The 20,691-nt window shown below is 42.4% G+C and overlaps 1 protein-coding gene across 1 annotated transcript; it reads left to right on the forward strand.

The window, feature by feature from the left end:
* The first annotated feature begins 4,260 nt into the window (after nt 1-4,260).
* Bnip1 (BCL2/adenovirus E1B 19kDa interacting protein 1) lies at nt 4,261-18,758 on the forward strand. Its single transcript, XM_005376349.2, has 6 exons — nt 4,261-4,663; nt 6,794-6,886; nt 11,114-11,205; nt 13,010-13,111; nt 14,044-14,162; nt 18,127-18,758. The coding sequence occupies exons 1-6, from the start codon at nt 4,580-4,582 to the stop codon at nt 18,321-18,323; spliced, it is 687 nt and encodes a 228-aa protein (XP_005376406.1). The 5' UTR covers nt 4,261-4,579; the 3' UTR covers nt 18,324-18,758.
* The last annotated feature ends 1,933 nt before the right edge of the window (nt 18,759-20,691 follow it).

The following is a 20,691-nucleotide window of genomic DNA, read 5'->3' on the forward strand; positions in this document are numbered from 1 at the left end:
GCTTGTGCTGCTGAGCTATATCCTCAGCTTTGTTTTTGTGTTTAATCATTCTAAGTCTTCAGGTTAGGTTAGATGTACACATACAGCCTTAAGCCAGAGGAAGACCTCCATAGGAGTATGTGTTCTTCAGCCAACAAACATTTGTTGAGTACCAGGACTTGTGCTACATATGAGCTGTAGAAGAACTGAAGAGGCTTCTAGTAGTGGACAGGCAGCATGTTTCCAGAATTGCAGAACAACACAAGAGCTGTTACAGGGAGGCAGAGGGCTCTCAGTGCCATATCCAGTGGGCCATGTTAAGATTGGGTTCTTGAACGCGAGAGGGCACGCAGAGTCCTTCCTGTTAGCACACAAGCCCGATTGCCTCATAGTCCCAGCAGCCGAGCATTTAGGTTTAATTGCAGTGTTGGCACTTTGTGATAACTGGGTTCGGGGTTGTGGTTTGGGCACTCAGTCTCTACAAAGTTGGCCATCGCTGGCCTAGACACTTTTTGTTTCGTTTGGGTATTGTTTGGGCTCTCAGGAAGCTAGGGAGACACCGCCTCCTATGGACTGGTTTTGTTTCAGGACTTGGGTCTCAAGACCACTCTTCACAGGAGCCTGTTATGGTCCTGAGAACTTTAAGGAGCTAGGTGAGTCAAATCAGTGTTGCCCTTATAAAACTAAACCTTCTGTGGGCAGCACCCAGTTAGGTGAGACATTCAGAACCAAATAACATAAATGTGTATGTTTCTACTGTACTTCCTCATGGGCAGTGATTTTGGAACCAGGGGAGTTCTTTAGCCACAGTGCAGTGAAGAGTTGGAAAGAAAAACATTAATTGGGACATGCCTTCACATCCCAGCTAAAAGGTTCAGAATAGGAAGGTATTAAATGTCCTAAGGGGTGGGGTGGCATTCCTGAAGCCATTGCTAGCTGCCTTCCTGTTAGGGAACCCAGCTGCTACTCTCAAGGGCCAGTGAGGTTTGTGTCATGTCCATTATACAGGCATCAACAAGACTCGTGAGGGGATTCGCGCCAGACCCTGCTTTGTGATACTGAGCCCCAGTTCACATCCTAGTCGTCTTGCTGTACCCCAGGGATCAGTCACACTCCTCTCTGATGGGCTCGGCCAAGTCACAGGCAATATTTGGGAAGATGTTTGTAGGAGGTAAATAATGGGTTTAGAATCTGAAAGCTGGAAAAAATGAAAGCCAACATTTAGCAGATGTAACCAAAAATTAGTCTCACGATCAAAGTGTGAAGGTGATAGCAAAATTGGGTTGGAAGTAATCAAAGTTGAGTGTACCGGATTGTACACCTGTCCTTCAAAGATGATCTCTAAAGGTGTAGAATTGCTTCCCCTTGTTAGGAAGTGTGATGAGACTAGAAAAGGGGAGCTGTTTTCTCCTTTAGCTGCTGCAATGCCATTGGGGACTGTTGATTGCATGGGAATTACCAACAAGAAGCATGATGGGAGAGGAGCTCAAAAACATAGCACGTCTGCCCAGCACCGGCTTAGGGATTTCTCCCTTGCCCAAAACTAGTACTAGAGTCACTTGAAGAATTTCCACGTTTTTTCAATAGTTTTAAATCTTAAAACGTTGCAAGAAATAAAAGAGCAATACATTACATTTAAATAAAACTGTAAAATACTGTGAAGGCTACAGAAGAAAATTTGAACAGATGGAAAAATATACTAACTCCTTGAACAGATGCAGTCAGTTTGAAGCTACTAGTTTGCAGTTACATGAACAGTTGTAATGTCATCCTAATAAAACATACCAACAGATTTTAAAAACAAGTTTATGTGAGGAAAAAATAATAGCTGGATGATAACTACAGGAGAGGGGATAAGTAGAGTGTTTAATGATAGCAAATACTAAAACTCATTATAAAACTAAAAGTGTCATTTTGGTGCATGAATAGGCCAGTAAAGCAGAGTGGAAAGTCTGGAAATAGACTCAAATACATATATGTAAAATTTAGCATAATGAATGTGTCACCCAGAATCAATGAGGAAAAAAAAGATGGATTTTTAAGTCAAGAGTGTTGGAACCACTCGGTAACATTTGAGGAAATGTTAAAGTTGGCACTCTGTATACTTTGCACCATAAGCCAAAGTATATTTTAAAATGGATAAAGACCTAAATGTAAGAAAAATACTAAAGACACCAGGAGGAATGTGGGCAATTCCCTTAAATCCATGAAGGATGAGGAACTCCGTTCTTACTTGAACCCCAGATCCAGAACTCATAAATAAAAGTTGGTCAAGTCTATGTAAAACAAAATAAGATCTTTTTAAGATTAAGGTCCCAAAACACCGTAAGTTAAATTAAACCAAAGCCAAAAAAATAATGGAAGGAGAAAAAAATTGCAGTTCATTGCTAAGAGCTAATACATAAAGAGCTTCTGGAAACTACTATACAGACCAATGACCTAGTAGAAAAATGAGCAAAGTGCTGATAGTTCCGAAATATAGGAAGAGTTCCTTAACCTCATTCATGATGAGAAATACAAAATTAACACTTTTTAAAAACCTAATCTGGTTAGTACCATGGGAAGCAAGCATTTGATTCAGTCCACTGGTGGGAGTGTAAATTGATAAAACCCCTCTAAAGAGCAATTTGAAGCCAGGTGTGGTGGTACACACCTGTAATCCCAGCACTCAGGAGGCCGAGGCAGGAGGATCACTGCAAGTTTGAGGCCAGCCTGGACTACATAGCAAGACCCTCTGTTTAAAAAAAAAAAAAAAAAAATTGATAATATGTGTCAGAATTTTAAAATGCAGATATTCATTGGCAGGTCCATTTGCTCTGGGAAAGTCACTGTTTCTCTCTTGTTTTATCCCCATAGCATTGTGAGAGTTGAGTGAGATGAAGCCTAGGAAGTACTTGACACAAGTGCAGGGCACATGGGATGTTCTCCCAGCATGTTGGCTAATAATATAGTAAGGAACAGTCATGGAGTTCTTATCATTGCCACATTGTCACACTGTGCTTGATGATGTCTCATGTATTATTTAATTCTCCAACCAGCACCATGAAATAGGTGCTTCTGATTACCAGAAGTTAGCCTCTGGGGAGACTGAGGCACAGCAATGGGAAGGGGGTTGTAGAACAGAATTCAAGCCTGAAAAGATCTCCATGCCTGCAATACACTGTTTCCCTGGTGCAGTAAGGTGATGAGGAGGGTGTGCTGACTGCTATAAGAACACAGGGGTAAGCACATAGTCTGGTTGTATCACACCACCCAAGGGGCCATATGCATTTTTTCTTACTTTTTTTGGTGGTGTAGGGATGGAACCCAAGGTCTTAGGGTCTTACTCATAAACACTATACCTCTTAGCTACCCCATCTCCCGGCACCCATGGGGCCTTACCGGTTTTTGAAGAGGTGGCTTTCAGACAAGGCTCAGCTATTTTCAAGTTCAGCAGTGGTGAAGCAGTGTTTGTTTTGCTTTAATCCACTTTCAGTCCATCTCCTGATGTATAAAACTGGGGCCTTACCAATTTCAGGGGTGGTTGTGAGGATTAAAAGAGCTGAACACAGCAAAGCACTAAGGTACTGACAATCTATGCTTGCTGGTGTGAAATGAACCAAAGTAGGCCTTGGGGTGACGTGTAGGGCAAGAGCCCTTGCCTAGCATGTACGAGGTCCTGGGTTCAGTCCTGAACACCACCACCAAAACAGACAAAAGAAAAGTGGATGGATGGCGCAAGTTGGGGGAAGCATTCTAGGAAGAGGGAACACCATCTTCCAAGGTTACAGAGCCACAGAGAGCCTGAAGAACCCAACAAGGGGAGTGTGGGGTTGGGAGGCAGGGTGGCAGAGGGGATGGTGGCTGATGTCCTTGAGGACCAGCTAAAAATCTTGAACTATTTAATAGTAAAGATAAAATGAAAAGTGCCACCATTTGTTGAAGGTTTGCTATCTTATCCAATTGTGCCTGGTGCAGCGGTACACAGCTGTAATCCTAGCTAGCACTTGGGAGGCTGAGGCAGGAGGGGGATGGCCACGAATTTGAGGCCTGCCTGGGACACATAGTGAGTTCAAGGCCAGCCTGAGTTACATAACTTGTCAGTGTTGTTTGGAAAGATTCCTTGTACCATGTGTTGGACTGATTCAAAGATGCTCTGGTAAACTGCTCTGAATTTCAGACATTAAAAAAAAAATACTTATAATTTTTCTTTACTTCACAAGTCATACTGCAGAAAATGAGAAATACAGGAAAGTTTTAAAAAATTAATGCATCTTCCAGAGACATCCCAGTTGATTCTTTTCTCATCTTATTTCTTCTCTGCTAAAAACATGTAGTCATTAGGAAGGTGGATAGGTGAGAGATGGAGAGTGACCACTGTAAAAGAGTTCCTGATATTCTCTTTTCTTCTCCATTTTATTAGGACCAAACCTAGAGGAGAGGCCAGTTTCTCACTACATTTCAGGGAAATGTCCCCTGAGCTCCGCGCCGCGACGCGCACTTGCATTCGCGCCCGGGCTCCAGGAGGCGCTTCCGTCAGACCCGGAGAATAGGAAAGAAAGTGACGCGAAAACGCGATTGAATTTGGGCCCTGCCGCTGCCCGTAGTCGACGTCTCCAACATGGCGGCTCCCCAAGATGTACACGTACGGATCTGTAACCAAGAGATTGTCAAATTCGACCTGGAGGTGAAGGCGCTCATCCAGGTACTAATTTTGGGGACCCTTCCGGGATCCAACAGGCCTAACTCAGATGTCGCTGGCCTCTTGTGAGCTCAGGGCTTTTACTCTCGAACTTTCCCCAGGCCACTGTCTCCGCCTCAAGGCCCGCCACTCTGTCCCCATTCGGTCTGGCCCTCCTTTATTTCTCCTTCAGGTTGCCATTGGCTTGCTGTCTTCTGAGGCACCCTTATAACCCCTGACTCTCACCGGGCTGCCCCGTAATGGCCCCTCTTGATCCCTCCCACCCACACTCTTGGCTGTCCTCCGACTCTGAGCGCCTCTCTACACACCTGTTACCCACCTGACACCTTCTTCCCCTTCATCGGGTGGTGTCTCCGGGATCGTTAGCTCGCCCTCTGCCGACGAACTTCAGTGCGTCCGGTGCCCCGTGGCACCCAAGGCTACCTGGCATGGGAGTCACTGGCAATTGTGAACATAACCTGGACTTTAGTTGGGATTTTGTGAATGAAGAAATCGAATAATGCGGCAAGGACTAGGTCAGAAGGCAGACAGTGACAAAGCTCGGACCCAGGCGGGGAAAATACGCCAAGGAAAAGCACCTTACAGTGTTTCTACCGTGTTTAACAGATGGGGAAAATGAGACGCTCCGCCTTAAGTCATTTAAAAGTTGAAAACAGTAGTGTAGTAAACAGTTGATGTAGGCAAGAATTAGGACTGTAGGTACGGCTCATGAGTTTAATGAAAAGAAACCGAGTTTTAAACCTTAGTTTTAAATAAATTGTTTCCCTTTCCGACCAATGTCGCTAAACATTAGATGTAGACTCAGAGTTTGCCACAGAGTGTGGCAAAATGTGAAGCAAAGTAGGTTTCCCCTGATAAACCACATAGAGAATAAATCAAATTAATGGATTATCATATACTACAAGAAACTGTGATTTGAGGGGCCAGAGAACAAATGAAGAAACTAATTTCTTGAATTTCACTTGTTGGACATCTGAACTGCAAAACTCTGGGCCAGTTCTAGAAAAATAAACATAGATTGGATTTACATAAGTGAAACTGTCAGGGGTTGAGGTTGTAGTTCAGTAGTACAGCCCATGCTTAGCATGAACCCTGGGTTCAGCCATGCGTTCCCACATGGGTGCAGGTACACGCACACACACACACACACATACACACACATTATTTTTATATGTCATCTGTGTTGTACCCTCTCTAGCATTGTTTTCTGATTGCTAATGAGGAAGAGCGATCAATTATAACTAGATGTATTGCATTCTTATAGTGTTCCAGCTGCTCTGCTAAGTGCTTTAGATATATGATCTTGAGGGAGGTAACGTGAGAGGCACAGAGAATTTATGTAACTTTTTTTTAGGGTTGCACAGCTAGTAAGTTGCTACATCTAGGATTTGAATGCACATAGTTTGGCTCTAGAGCCTGCTCTAAAACTTAGTCCAGTAATTCTGAATCTATTTCCAGAAATAAGTTCCAAATCTACCCTTAAACAAGTTTATAAACAAACAGTGACTTGTAACAGATGGCTTGTAAAATCAGACCAAATTAATCTTGTCATATGTTGCCAGTAATTTAAGCATGCTGATTTTCAAGTTGGGAAGATCTGGAGTTATACTGTCACTTTTGGATCCATTCTTATTGGATGTGCAAGTTGCTTTAAGTCTTTCATACTGGCCCGGTGATGATTTGTTAAAGTTTAGGGACTAATAATTTAGGTAAAGTTGTGTTCCTTCATAAGCACTAAAATTATCTTTTTTTTTTTTTTTTGAGGCACGCCCTCTACCATTGAGCTAAACCCCCAGCCTTCTCTCTTTTTTTTTTTTTTTCTTGTTTTCTTTCTGGTACCGGGAATAGAACTCATGATCTTGCACTTGCCAGGCAGGCGCTGTGCCACTGAGCTAAATCCCCAGCAGCCCCCCAGCCTTCTCTGTATTATCTGTTCAACATTAGTTTAAAGAGAAATGAGAAAAATATAAATAATGTTTTTGCTTGTGTCACAGAGGTAAATAGCAAAGATCAGGAGGAATTACACTCAGGCCAACCTTAGTTGTGGTCTAAGTCAACTTTCTTACTGTACAGATGATATCATTTCATTTCATTGCCTCCAGAGAGGCCTCTCATCCCTTCCATGTCTCCTAGGATATTCGAAACTGTTCGGGACCCCTAAGTGCACTTACAGAACTAAATACTAAAGTGAAAGAGAAGATTCAACAGTTACGACACAGAGTACAGGTGAGCATGACTTCAGAACCAAGATTCTGACCATGAGTAACAATGAAGGGTCTCAGCTGTGAGCATAAAACTGTTTGAGAGCTCTCCAGGTTCTTCAGATACCAGCTGGGGGGAGTGGTAAACAGACAGCGAAGGTGACTCTTTAACTTACCTGTCATTTATTTATAATTGAGAACTTGCATGCAGATTAGAATTTTTCATTTTGAAAACCCTGAGGGCACTTCCAACTATTTTTCACCACTCTCTCCAACCCTCTCCCTCATTCCCCAGCTCATTCCTCAGTAGCATCTCCTGGGTGTTTTTGTGCTGTCACTTTGCCCAGGGTCTTCCTTTCTGTTTTTGAAGTCACTAGTCACATCACGTGCACATTAACACACCTTCAACTATGGTGTATGTGCTGTCTCAAGACAAGTGAAAGGATCAATTTAAGTAACAGAGGCATTTTTGCTACTGTGCCGCCAGGAGGGTGAGTTGGGCAGTGTGGCGCTGCCTGTCTCAGCGTGGGTCTGGAGGCACTTGGTCTTGCAGCCTGGGTAAAGACTTCATATGGCATGGCCCTAAAAGCCAGCCAGCGAGTTTGTTGTTGCTTATCAGATGAAGACAGTCTGTTCTAAAGCTTTCCACTTGGGCTGCTGAGAAGCAGTATGCCTGTGTCCCGTGTGTTGCCTTCCCTTAGGGATTTTCAAGAGCAATTTATTTTATTTTATTTTTTTTGGTTTTTCTCTAATACTGGGAATCGAACTCACGACTTTGCGCTTGCCAAGCAGGCGCTGTGCTGCTGAGCTAAATCCCCAGCCCCCTCAAGAGCAATTTTAAAATAGGCAGTTTTTGCCACAGGAGTTAACTCTGGAATTTTAGCTCAGTCTACTACACCTATTGGAGCCCTTTCTGTCTTCACCTCCAGCACTGATTTAATAAACTTAATTTTTATTTACCTATTTCTACTTTTTGCAGTACTAGGAATTCAACCCAAGGCTTTGTACATGTGAGGCAAGTGCTCTACCACTAGGACAACATCCCCAGCCCAATTTTTAATTTCTGTTATTTTCACATGTCATGTTTTATATGTGTGATGCACAGATATTAGCGTATATGAAAAGTCTCCGTGTGCTTCCTATTGTTCTCTGTTCCCCTCCTCCAAACAGCTAAACACTTTTATTTGTAACCATATATTTTCCCAGAGTTTCGGTACTCAAATATTAAAAAATACAAATATATTTCCTTATTTCTCTCTAAAAGTTACTATAATACCACTTTTCAAAAATTAGCAATGAGCCGGGTATGGTGGCACACGCCTGTACTCCCAGCACTCGGAAGGCTGAGGCAGGAGAATCATTGGGGAGTTCGAGACCAGCCTGGGCTACAAAGTGAGCTCAAGCCCAGCCTGAACTGTATAGTGAGACCGTCTCAAAAAGACAAAAAAAAAACCCCACCAAAATTAGCAATGTGTATTGAAAGACTTTGCATATTGGTAGCCAGAGACTTTCCTCACTCTTTTTGTATAGCTGTCATTTTTGAATTGTTTTTGTACCGGTAATCGAATTCAGGACGTTGTGCTTGCCAGATAGGTGCTGTGCACGCTGAGCTACATCCCCGGCCCTAGCCATCATTTTTGTAACTATTACTTTACCAAAGGGCATTTACTTAGACTGCTTCCAATTTTTTGCTTTTTAAATTAAGCTCATTTATATATATTATGTACATGTACCAGCTTCCCACGATAAATGTAATCATTATGTACTGCAGACATGTACTAATAAAAAACTTTTCAAAAAGGCTACTTTATTTTCTAAAGAGCCTTTCTTCAACTTAGCATGACTTAAACTCATCAATTATACACTTCACCTTCAGCATGAGTATTTTCTTCTGTTCATTTACATGCTTGCCTGGTGTTTATTTCCTTCACTAACTTAATAAATTACTTCATCATTGCTTTTGCATATTTACTGTGCTCTCTGCCTTTGCCTACATTAGCTCCCTGAGCACAAGTGTGTAGCTGGCATCTTGCGAGGTGATGAGCACATGGTTAATGAATGAATGACTCCATCCCAGTTTCTTTTTCCTTTTGTGTTACTGAGTTAACTCCAGGACCTTGTTCATTCTAGGCAAGCACTCCACTGCTAAGCTTTTTAAAAATTTTTATTTTCAAGACAGTCTTGCTAAGTTATCCAGGCTGGGTTTGAATTTGCCATCCTCCTGCCTCATTCTTCTGAGTAGCTGGGATTACAGATGTGTCCAAGCAGGCTCAGCTCCCGTTCTACTTCTTACCTGCATTTCCTAAGTATTTATATACTCTCTTTATACCTGGAAATATACACAAGATTTCTATTTGATGTTTTTAGCTCTCCTATGAATATCTTTTGTGTATTTATAACAAGATTGTGTGATACTAGAAGATAATTGGCCTCATATCAAAATATGCTGTTCTACACATAGTCATGTTGGACATTGACTATGTGTAAATATCTGTGACTGTGTGTGTCTGTCTTTGGGCATATGGTTCTCAAACTGGAATTTGAGAAATACTCTGTCCCCTCTTTTTTATACAGAACTAGTACTGGTTTTCTGCACCAGAACTTCCAGGAAGCCTTTCATGAGGAAATTGTTCGCTTTTCCCTCCTTCCCTCCTACCCGGCTTCATCCTGGGGATGCATTCTTCCCTTCACTGATTGGGTGCCTAGTATGTGCCAAGCATAAGAAGTAAATGCAGTGAATAGGTACAGGTCTACTTTCAGTGAACTTGCATTCTAGTAGGAAAAATAGATTTTAAATAAATAATATTGCAAAATTTTTCCAATTCACCATCAGTGCCTTTTCTTTGCCTTAGCAATATATGGGGGGTGGTGTAAATTTGAAGTAATTTTTTAGCTAGCTATTGAAATGTAGATACACACACTTGTTCCAAACCAGCACACACAAATTAGTATACAAATAAGTTAGTATCTAAGTGAGGTAATACATTTATATTTTAGGTCAGTGGCTTGACTAAAACCAGAATTTGTTTTAATTTGTGAACACAAATATATGAAGAGACTTGCAGTGTCTCTTCACCCCAAGTGTGCTTGATGGTTCCATAATCTGAAGTTCTTTGAGGTCTGATACTACTGGTTGTCACATCTGCTGTCCCCTACTCATGGGTCGGTTATTTCTCTGGTCTCTGGTTATTTTGAAGCACTGTGAACACTCATCTGCAGGCCTTCTTGTGACACTTTGTATAGCCAGAGTCCAGGGCAAGTCCTTCGGGGGTTTTTATTCTTGCTTCTGCCAGGTCTCCTGGGATTATCACAAGTCTGGGGAAACTTTTTGTGTAAATTTCTCTTCATGGAGCTTCTGAGCTACTCACGGAAAATAAATTTGAGCCTCATATCAGTATCAAGGAATCTTCTGAATTATAAATTCTCAGGTGATGTTTTTATTTTTACCCCTCTAACCAGAGAACACAGCCCAAAATAGACAAGAGCCCATGTTTTCACTCTGCCAGTGGATGGACATTTTCTTAGAACTTTTCCCTAAGGGGTATAACTTTTTATGGGTCCTAGATTTTTGGTGTTCTCACTTCCAGTTCTTAGCCTCAGGTGGCCTGAAGCTTCATTTTTCTGCCCTACATGACTCTTCAAACCCTCAAACTATTTTTAACTGATCTCAGATAAAGGAAGTACAAAAATTGAGAGAGTACTTACTTTTTTTTGTTTGTTTGTTTGTTTTGAGACAAGGTCTTACTATGTAGTTCAGGCTGGCCTTGAATTCTGTGTAGCCCAGGCTACCCTTGGACTTGCGGCAATCCTCGTCTCAGTCTCCCTAGTGCTGGGGTTACTGGTGAAGAAAGAACATTTCAAAACATTGTTGTTTGATATTCCCGTGATATCTAAGTATGGGATTAGTGGACTAATATTTTGTAACTTCTTTTCTTCTTATTCCAGGCATACCTGAGATTATAGGAGCAGCACCTCCTACTCCAGGGCAGCCATGCATTACTCACAGACTGACCACTGTGGGTCTTAGTTCCCCCTTCTGTCTTTTGGGCCTAGGAATTTTCCTCACCTGCTTGCAAACTGAGCTATGCATTTAAAAGGATGTGTGTTATGTATTACTTAGCATTCCTGGGTATCCTGTTTTAAAAGGGTACTTCAAATGTAGCTGTGTGCCCTTGCTAGAAATAGAAGTGCTTTTCTGCTTTCATATTGGCTTTTAAAACCATTTTAACATGGAGCTATTTTCTCCTCAAAGGAGCTTGAGCAGTTGGCTAAGGAGCAAGACAAGGAGTCGGAAAAACACCTTCTACTCCAGGAAGTGGAAAATCACAAAAAACAGATGCTCAGGTAGGCCTGGAGTCCTGCTAGCTGCCTCTACAGGGTTACTTGCTCCCTATGAGGCTTGTGCATGTATTTGCCTAATAAACCTGGTTCATTGGTGACTTAATTGTGTCATTTACATACAGGCTGAAATATTCTTTCTAGATCAGTAATTCTCAAGTAGAGGGAGAGGAGGGATAAGCAAAGCTTACATGGGCAGTTGGAGTTGTGCATAGTTTACAAAAGCATATTTAACATTATATTGTATTTTACATTTTTGAAACAAAAAGTATGGATCAATTTTACCTGATAATAATTTGTACTAGGAAAAGTCCACTAAAAGTGAACTAAAGATGGACCAAAATTTAGAATGTTTTGAATACAATGTTATCTGGAAAATGATGCAAAAAAAGTAAGTAAATAAATTTATATTAAACAAATTTGTAAGTTTAATTGAACCTGAGCTAATCCTTGATTATAAAACTACAGCTATCTGCTATTTTTTGATAATGAATAGGAGGAGGTTTTAATAGAACCTGAGCTAATCCTTGATTATAAAACTACAGCTATCTGCTATTTTTTGATAATGAATAGGAGGAGGTTTTAATAGAACCTGAGCTAATCCTTGATTATAAAACTACAGCTATCTGCTATTTTTTGATAATGAATAGGAGGAGGTACAGCTTTCCAACAAAATTGTCTTACAACGTGAAATAGTACCTTTCTCTTCACACTTGACTTTTGTATCATAAAAAATTGTACATATGAATATCCTTGTTTTTGTTTGGTGCTGGGGATTAAACCCAAGGCCTTGTATATTAGCATGCACTCTAGTACTGAACCATACCCCCAGCCTCCATGTGCTTTCTTTTAATCATTTCTAGGGATAAAGACCAATGTTTAAAAAAATAGGGCCAACGTTGTTATTATTATTACAGATTGTTTTCTTTGTTCCTTTTCTATTTTTTTCTTCAATCATATTTTATTGGTACATTTTAGATATACATAACGATCACATTCGTTATAGAGAATTTGTACCTGTACATGATATTTCTTATTTTTTTTCCCATTTCTCTACCCCATTTTAATTTTTGAATATTTCCAGGGGTAGGAATTGATTTGAGCTGGCTGTGTAAACGTTCTAGAACGTGGGTTTGATTTTCAGGGGGATACAATTAGCTTTTTATAGTCTGTCAATAAAGGCTGTATTGCTAGCCTCAGGAAGCTGCTCAACAAATTTGAGTTGTCATTCCTACAGGAGATTAGGTAACAGTTGTGAATAAATCATGTCAATCAATACTGTATGTTTATATTGTCATGATTGGTCTGTAGTCTATAAAGAAGAGCAAATCTTAGAGGAATAGTGACAAAGAGTAGCTCTTGTGGTCTTTTTACTTTCTAGAACAACATATATTCATGGAGTAGCTAAGGGGCTAGAAATGATGGTTCTAGGTACTGGAGCTGGAGAGATGAGTAGTAAGTTGTAGTTCTCAAGGAATGGCCTGTTCAGGACCTTAGAGGTCCCTTGACAGAATGGGGCGTGGTGTACCCAGCTGGGTGGTTGGGATCCTACCTTGAAGTCTGGAGCCACTGTGCCATGTCCTTGTGTCTTCCAGATGCCTGAGGGGAGAGGGGTGACAGAATGTCCTGGAGACAGCTTCTGGGACCCAGAGAAGAGGTGTTAGGACCTAAAGTAGAATGGTTGCGAGGGCAACCCAGAGGAAGATGTGTCAGGAAGTCGGGATGGCTACACTGCAAGGATGAACTGTTGTGATAGGAGCTAACAACCTGATGGAGCCAACAGAAACTCACTGTGACCCTTCTCTTCCAGCAACCAGACCTCGTGGAGGAAAGCCAATCTCACTTGCAAAATTGCAATTGACAATCTAGAGAAAGCAGAGCTTCTCCAGGGAGGAGATCCCTTAAGACAAAGGTATCTGTCCTTTGGTGTTTCTGGGCTCTGATAACAGGACAGGTAACAATTGGCATGAAGTAAAGCCTCAATAGGGAGCCCCCTCTTGTTTTCAGCAGAAGTTCATACTTAATATTATTATATAAGTAATACTTTTTCAAGTAAATTGGTGAGATAAAGAAAAATGTGAATTACACAATGAAAATAAGCTATACTCTTATTGTTCATGAACATTTTGATACTTTGCTTTTCCTTGTTATTTTTCCTTCCAAATTTTTTACAGCCAAAATCATACCATCTATAAAGCTTACTATCCTACTCTTCTATATTCAGTACTGTAGCACAAAGCCTTGCTTGTTTTTTTTAAAAAACTCTTTCCTTGTTTTTTTTCTTTGTTTTTTGAGACAGTGTCATGCTGTGTAGTTGAGGCTGACCTTGAACTCACTTATGTAGTCCAGGCTGGCCTCGAACTTGTAGCAGTCCTCCTGCCTCAGCCTCCCGAGTGCTGGAATTATGGGCATGCGCCCAACTCAAGAAACTCTTTAAATATAATTTTAACAGTCCATAGTATATTATTATATTAACTAATCCTGCTTGTATGTGTTTATGGTTGTAGTTTTTCAGTATTTTAAGTAATGTACTAGGGCAGGTCTTTAGAAGGTAAGCTTTTATCCACATTTTGGATCATTCCTTTGGAGAGATGTCCAGGGATGAGATTATTGGGTCAAAAATGAACAGTTCTAAGTCTCCTAACAAATTGCTTTGTAGACAGCACCAGTTTCCATTCTTACTAGCAGTCCAAATGAATGTGCTCTCACAGACATCCTTGTCAACACTGGCGATGAGTATGTACTAATAATAGGTTAAAAAAACAAATAGCTGTCAGTTGAATGTAAGGCTTTCTTGAAACAAGGCTTTTGTTAACATTCCTCCTCCCTTCTTGGAACTTTTAGGAAAACCACCAAAGAGAGCCTGGCCCAGACATCCAGTGCCATCACAGAGAGCCTCATGGGGATCAGCAGGATGATGTCGCAGCAGGTCCAGCAGAGCGAGGAGGCCATGCAGACTCTAGGTAAGGCTGGCCCTAGAGTGAGAACGTTTGCTCAGAGACACTGACAACACAGCACTTGCCACCCCCTCTGCCTATCCAAAGCTTCCCAAATTATGTGGCATCTCGCTCATAAGACATCTCAAAGCTGGGCCCTCTGCAGAGTGGGATGTGCTGCTCTCATCTCTCCTTTAGTTATTGCAGTTATGGAAGACTGCACACTCCGTCATGTTTCCCAGTGGAAACATTCCCAGGGCACACGTGAAAAGCAGGGATCTCTAGGCCTCTGCTGGAGTGGGTGTTGGTAGCACTGGGCAAGGTGCCTGGGAGGAAAAGCCCCTAAGGAGGAGAGGTTTATTTTGGCTCACAATTTGTAGAGATTTTAGTCCACAGTTCTCTGGCTCCAAAGCAAAGTGGTGTGGCAGTAGGGCATGGTGGAGGAGAAACAGCTCATGGCATGGAGATGGGGGCAGAGAAAGTGTGGAGGAAGGAGTGGGGAAGAGAGAAACTCTTTTAGGCTACGCCCCCAGTGACCCAGCTCTTTCGACTACAGCTCCCTCCCAACAGCGAGTCAGCTATAAGCACCCTAGTCCATTCACTCCCCAGCAGCCCCACTTTGAGCACATTAGGCCTTGGAGGACGTCTACATATAAACCATAACAATCTCAGTATGTCTGTCTTAAAAAAGACCAAAACTAAATATAAAAAAACAAGTGAGGGTCTCTTGAGAAAAAACAAAAGCCCAGAACCATAGTACCATTATCACCCAAAAAATTAGCTATAATTTTTAACTGCTTTATTTTTTTCATTGCTCCATTCATACAGGCGAAAGGAAAAGGCAAGCAAGCTGAGTGAGCTGAGGTTACCTTTTTTTTTGGTACTGGGAATCAAACTCAGGGCCTTACGCTGGCCAGGGAGGTACAGTGTCTTGTGATTGACACTTGCCTGAGCATTTAGGCTCAGCACCAGCCAGTCCTCTCTTCCAGGCCTGGTGGGGAGCCTGGGAGAAAGGGAGAATGAGGAGACAGCTGGACTTAAGGTCAAGGGCATTTATGCTCTGATGTGGGTGGAAAGGAAACACAGATGCCGATGGTTTCTGGGATGTGGAGAGGGCGCCAGTGGTTTGGACCATTTTGCAGAAGAAATAGCTCTGAAGAAAAAGAAGAATGCAGTTCATAACCTTGTCATTGACTAAAAATCCCATTAGGACCTTAGCTTAAAAACGGAAAAGGCTTTTGGGTAAATGAATTTGCTACAAAAGGGAGAATGAATAGGGGGAATGAATCAGGATAGGGAGGGGACGGCCTTGCTGGAGTTCTTTGGTGATGGGCATGTAGCATTTCACGGTACTATTCTGATCCTGCGATGGTTTCAGATGCTCCACAGGAATAAAGTGTAGGAAGAATGGTCTATTAGGTGTTCACTTAACGAGTTCTTAGGTTTTGAAATGGCAGAGGCATAGGGAAAGAAGCTGAGAGGGACTTTTGTTATGTTTGTTCCTCCCTTCTGTTACACTGCTCTGATTGTTATGTTTTTTCACATAATTTATTTATTTTGTTGGTACCTGTGTGCATACACATGTTTGCATGTACGTGTGTGTATGTGCATTTATTGAGGATTGGACCCAGGACCTTCACACTGAGCTACTTTTTTATTTTTTATTTTTATTTTGAGACAGGGACTCCCTGAGTCACTAAAGTACCCAGGCTGGGCTCAACTTATAATCTTCCTGCCTCCACTCTTGAGAGTTACAGGTGTGCACCACTATGCCCAGCGTATTTACTAGTGTTTAATTTTCTGCAAAGGTAAGGAGGGAGAAAAAATGCCCTAGTGTTGCCTACTAGACATGTAACAGGAGCCACATATGTAACTTTAAATTTTCTGGTAGGTACATTATACAAAGAAAGAAGAAATATGTGAAGTTAATTTTAATGATTTATTTAACTCATATATAAAATGTTACCATTCCTATATGCAATAAAAAATTATCAAGATAGTCATCCCTTGGCAACTGAATGACTGGTTCTAGGACCCACTATGGATTCCAAAATCTCTTCTATAAAATGGTGTACTATTTGCACATAACCTACACACATCCTTCCACAAACTTAAATCAGTTCTAGAGTACTTACAACAACTAACACAGTGTAAGTAGTGGTCATACTAAATTACTTAGGACAGTAATAGCAAACCTTTTAGAGACAAGTGCCCAAACTGCAACCCAAACCCACTTACTTATCACAAAGTGCCAACACTGCAATTAAACCTGAGTACTGTTTAGTTTAGTTTAGAAAAAACAACTCACACATTAACATCTTTTGTCTTACAAGAAAAATACCACATGTGCTGTAGATTCACTGCCTCTGGTATAAGGAATAATGACAAAAATTATGTACATATTCAGTATACATAAGTTTTCAGTATACATAATGTTTTTATCCTGATGTTGATTTAATCCATGAATATAGAACCACGGACATGGCAGGGTGCCTGTATGCATTCATTTTTTTGCAAGTCTTTGAGATCTTGTGTATATTTTATACTTACAATGCCTGTAATCCCAGCATTCATGAGGCTGAGGCAGGGGGATTGCTGAGTTTTACCTATCTCAAATAAAACTAAAAGAGATCTCAATTTGAATTAGGCACATTTCACATGCTTAGGAGCCACGTGTATATAGTGTTTGCCACATTGTCAGTACAAAAAGTAGCATTTTGCTGGCTGTCAGAGGCCTATAATCCCAGCTACTTGGGACTAGTTGAGTTGAAAGGATTGTAAATTCAAGGCCCACCTGGGCAATTTAGCAAGAACCTGTCTCAAAATAGCAAAGAGCTAGGAATGCAGCTCAGTGGTAGAATGCTTGCCTAACATGTGGGAGGCCCTGGGTTAAACCCCCAACAGCCCTTTCCTCCCAAAAGGTACCATATTGAATGATATAAAGAAAAATTAAAAAGGTAGCTCTCCCTCTGATTCCAGCTGTCCCTTGACCTCTAGTCCTCTGCATCTACTCCTCACAGGCCGCCACTGTTACCAGCTTCTTTTATGTCCTTCTGGTGTCTTCCAAGCTTCTATAACGCAGGCAAATGAAGTATTGTTTATCCCCTTTTCTCACATAAATGGAAACAGTTCACATAGACTCTTTTATACCTTATTTTTTCCCTTGTTTCATTTGATGAATGTTCCAAGGATGCCTTATTATGCTTTGTAGGAGAACTTTTCCAGGTGTACCTTTTCCAAGTGTCAGGCCCGGATACTTACACTCAGCAGTACATTTGAAAGCCCAGCCTGGTGGCACACACCTGTGATCCCAGCACTTGGCAGGCTGAGGCAGAAAGATGGTTGTGAGTTCAAGGCCAGCCTGGGTTACATACTGAGTTCAAGGGCAATCTAGATTACACATCAAGACCCTGTTTCAAAAAAAAAAAAAAACACATGACACTCTGCACAAAAACCCTGTAAGGGACACCACCCTCTTAGCTGTCACATTGTGGCTGCAGCAGAGGTGTCCCAGACTAAAGGTCTCAGCCCATCCTTGTTCTTTTGTGGTCCTGCAAAGGTAGGTATGACCATCAGGTGACCTGGTGGCCACATTTCACTTATGGAAGGTTCCAGTGCCTCACAGCTCTTGCCCCAGCACAGCCCTCATGGTGCCTGTCCATGATCACCTGGAGAGTTTTGTGCCTGCTGGTGTTCTTGGCAGTGCCTGTCTGCTTTAGAGAGCCAAGATTGGTGGCTAAGCAAGCATGCTGCTTCTGCTCTTCTCCCTGTCCATGCCCATGTTCAAGGACTCCCAAACAAGCCATGTCATGCTAGGTGGGAGCCGGGGAGGAGCCCTGGCTTGTCAGGTCCTTACTCTTTGCTCTCCTAGGTGGCCTCAGTGACCCTGGCCTCACACTGCCTGTGTTACTGCAGCCAGCCAGCGGGGCATACTCTTTGGCACTTGTACTGTCCCTTCTCTGAGTCAGGCTCCCTCCCTCTTTTGTTTCAGTTAACTCTTCACGAACTATCCTGGATGCAAATGAAGAATTTAAGTCCATGTCGGGCACCATCCAGCTGGGCCGGAAGCTCATCACGAAGTATAACCGCCGAGAGCTGACAGATAAGCTTCTTATCTTCCTTGCTCTGGCCCTTTTTCTTGCTACTGTCCTCTATATTGTGAAAAAGCGCCTCTTTCCATTTTTGTAAGATCTGAGAGCTGCCACATTTGGCCTCATCAGTCCGTTTTCCAATCGTCCAGGATCCCGAGCTCTAGCCAGGCTGCCAGACTGAGCCACATCCTCCACGTGTGCTCTTGTGCTCAACGAGGCAGATGGAAGGAAACACAACTCTCAGTCTTCTGTGAGTGGATGCCTTGCAAAGTGCAAGCGGAGCCTTGGGAGATGAGGACCCCTACAGGACACAGGGACTCTGCACTCCCCCAGCCGCCAGCACTGGGGGTGGCTGCTGCTTGGAGCATTTGGAGTCCAGCCCCTGAGATTTGTTGCTCCTCTCCCTCACACAGAGGTGTAAGTTCCAGGTGTCGTGGAGGGAAGAGAGAAGAGGTGTGAAGAAGGAAGAACTCATGGTCATTCCTTGAATAAACTTGACTTTATTTAATAAAATATGTTTAGTTTCACAAGATACTGCTCTGGGAATTTATATGCCTCTTTTCTGATTTTGAGGACACAAGCTTAGATATTATTCATTCACTGAACAAAGAATTAAGTAGCTGCCACATGCCTTGTGTCCTAGATATTCTTACGCATTACACATATACCAGTAACCAGACGTTGCTCCTCTGTCAAACAGCAACAGAAGTAAGGCCTCACAGCTGTTAGGAAGGGCAGTGCAAATAGCTGTCTATTGGATGTGGCTCGCCCCAGCTTCTTAAAATGCCAAGGTAGAGGTTTTACTTCTTTGTGATACAGTATCCTGTTGGCTCCTGGGTGTATGCAGTAACTAAGGCACTGGCTGATACCTTTTTCTCTGAGGTCCAGACTGTGTCTAACCAAGGGGAGAGAAGCCAGTGAAAAGCTGAGGCCCCCTGTGGGCCCAACTTCTGTCAAGCCCAGCCCCCACACAATACACACATTATGTTCTCACAGGACTTGGCAGGGTTATATGAGAAAGTAGAAGGAGAGGACTTTAAGGCTTGACTTAATTTTGAGTTTTGACTATAAACAAACCACATGACCATGAGCAAATTACTTTCTGTCACTAAGCCTGTTTCCCCATCTGTAAAATGGCAGTGATAGTCTACATAGACCCTTACAGAGTCAAAATGAAAAGAGAATGTACAGTACCAGGTATAGTATCCTTATGATGGCTTCTGATGGGCTTTGCAGAAGCTCCCACCCCAAAGGCTCTGGGCAGAGGTATCCCATAACTGTCTGCCTGGGTACTTCCAGAAAGGCTGGCCAGGCAAAGGCAGGTTTTTTGGGGGAGGGTGAGGTTGTAGTACTGGGAATTAAATCTGGGGTCTTTGCATTGAGCTGTATCTCCAGCACTTAGTTTATTTTTTGTTTTTGAGACAGGGCCTTGCTATGTATTTCAGGCTGTTTTTGAACTCACTATGTACACAGGCTGGCCTCAAACTTGAGGTGATCCTCTGCCTTGTCCTCCTGAGTGTTGGGATTGCAGATGTGTGGCACCATGCTGTTTATTTTTGTTTTTTTGAGACTGGGTTTCACTATAAAATTCAGGCTGGTCTTGAACTTAGGACAGTCCTCCTGCCTCAGTCTCCTAAGTGCTTGGATCAGCAGCATGTGATGCTGCCTACACCAGGCAGGCAGAGGCATCTGTTTAGATCTGTCTGAGCAGAGTGTCATTAGTGCCTCTATGTTATGAAGGAACAGATCATCCTGAGACAAGGTTATAAAAGAGATTGGCTATATACCAGCTCATTCAGACTAGTTTAATGAGGTTCTCAGATAAAATTTATTTGTATCATAGTATTTAACACAATAGTCCACCATCAGGGCTTAAGTTCCAAGACCACCCCAGTGGATGCCTGAAACCTAACTGTGGGGAACCACTCAGACTGCCTCTAAGCTTAGGGGTGTCTAAAGATACCTGGGGATGTGACTCCATTTGTGTAGCGCAGGAGCACAGTGGGATGCAGTTATGTAACCGTGACTTAGCACAGGTAAACATGCATGCGCTGGTTATAGCACTATGTAAGAATGTAAATATGAGATAACAACCTGTATAAGAATTGTACAATAAAGATGCAGGCGGCTCTTGCTCTGGCTGTCTGCTCTGCTCCATGCTGCCTGCTATTGTTGCTGCTGTCTTGCACAGGTGTGTTCTTTAACCTTGGGACCTCACTCACAAAAATCTCCCTTGGGCCCCCTGAGTGGGCTGACAACTGGTGTAGTTGACGGGACATTGAAGTGAGTGGTCTCATGCAGACTATAGAAACAGCCCACAAAAGTGAGGGAGAGCCCCGGGGAATGGCTGATAAGCAGCCCCAGCTCACCATGATTACCTGTAGCCACCTTCTTGGCAACTTGGAAGGCCCCCAGGGACTGGGAAACAGTCCATTTGGAGCCCAGGGATGTCATGCAAGCCTTAG

The sequence above is a fragment of the Chinchilla lanigera genome, unplaced genomic scaffold, assembly GCF_000276665.1.
Source record: "Chinchilla lanigera isolate Chin_1 unplaced genomic scaffold, ChiLan1.0 scaffold00007, whole genome shotgun sequence".
Classification (NCBI taxonomy): Eukaryota; Metazoa; Chordata; class Mammalia; order Rodentia; family Chinchillidae; genus Chinchilla; species Chinchilla lanigera.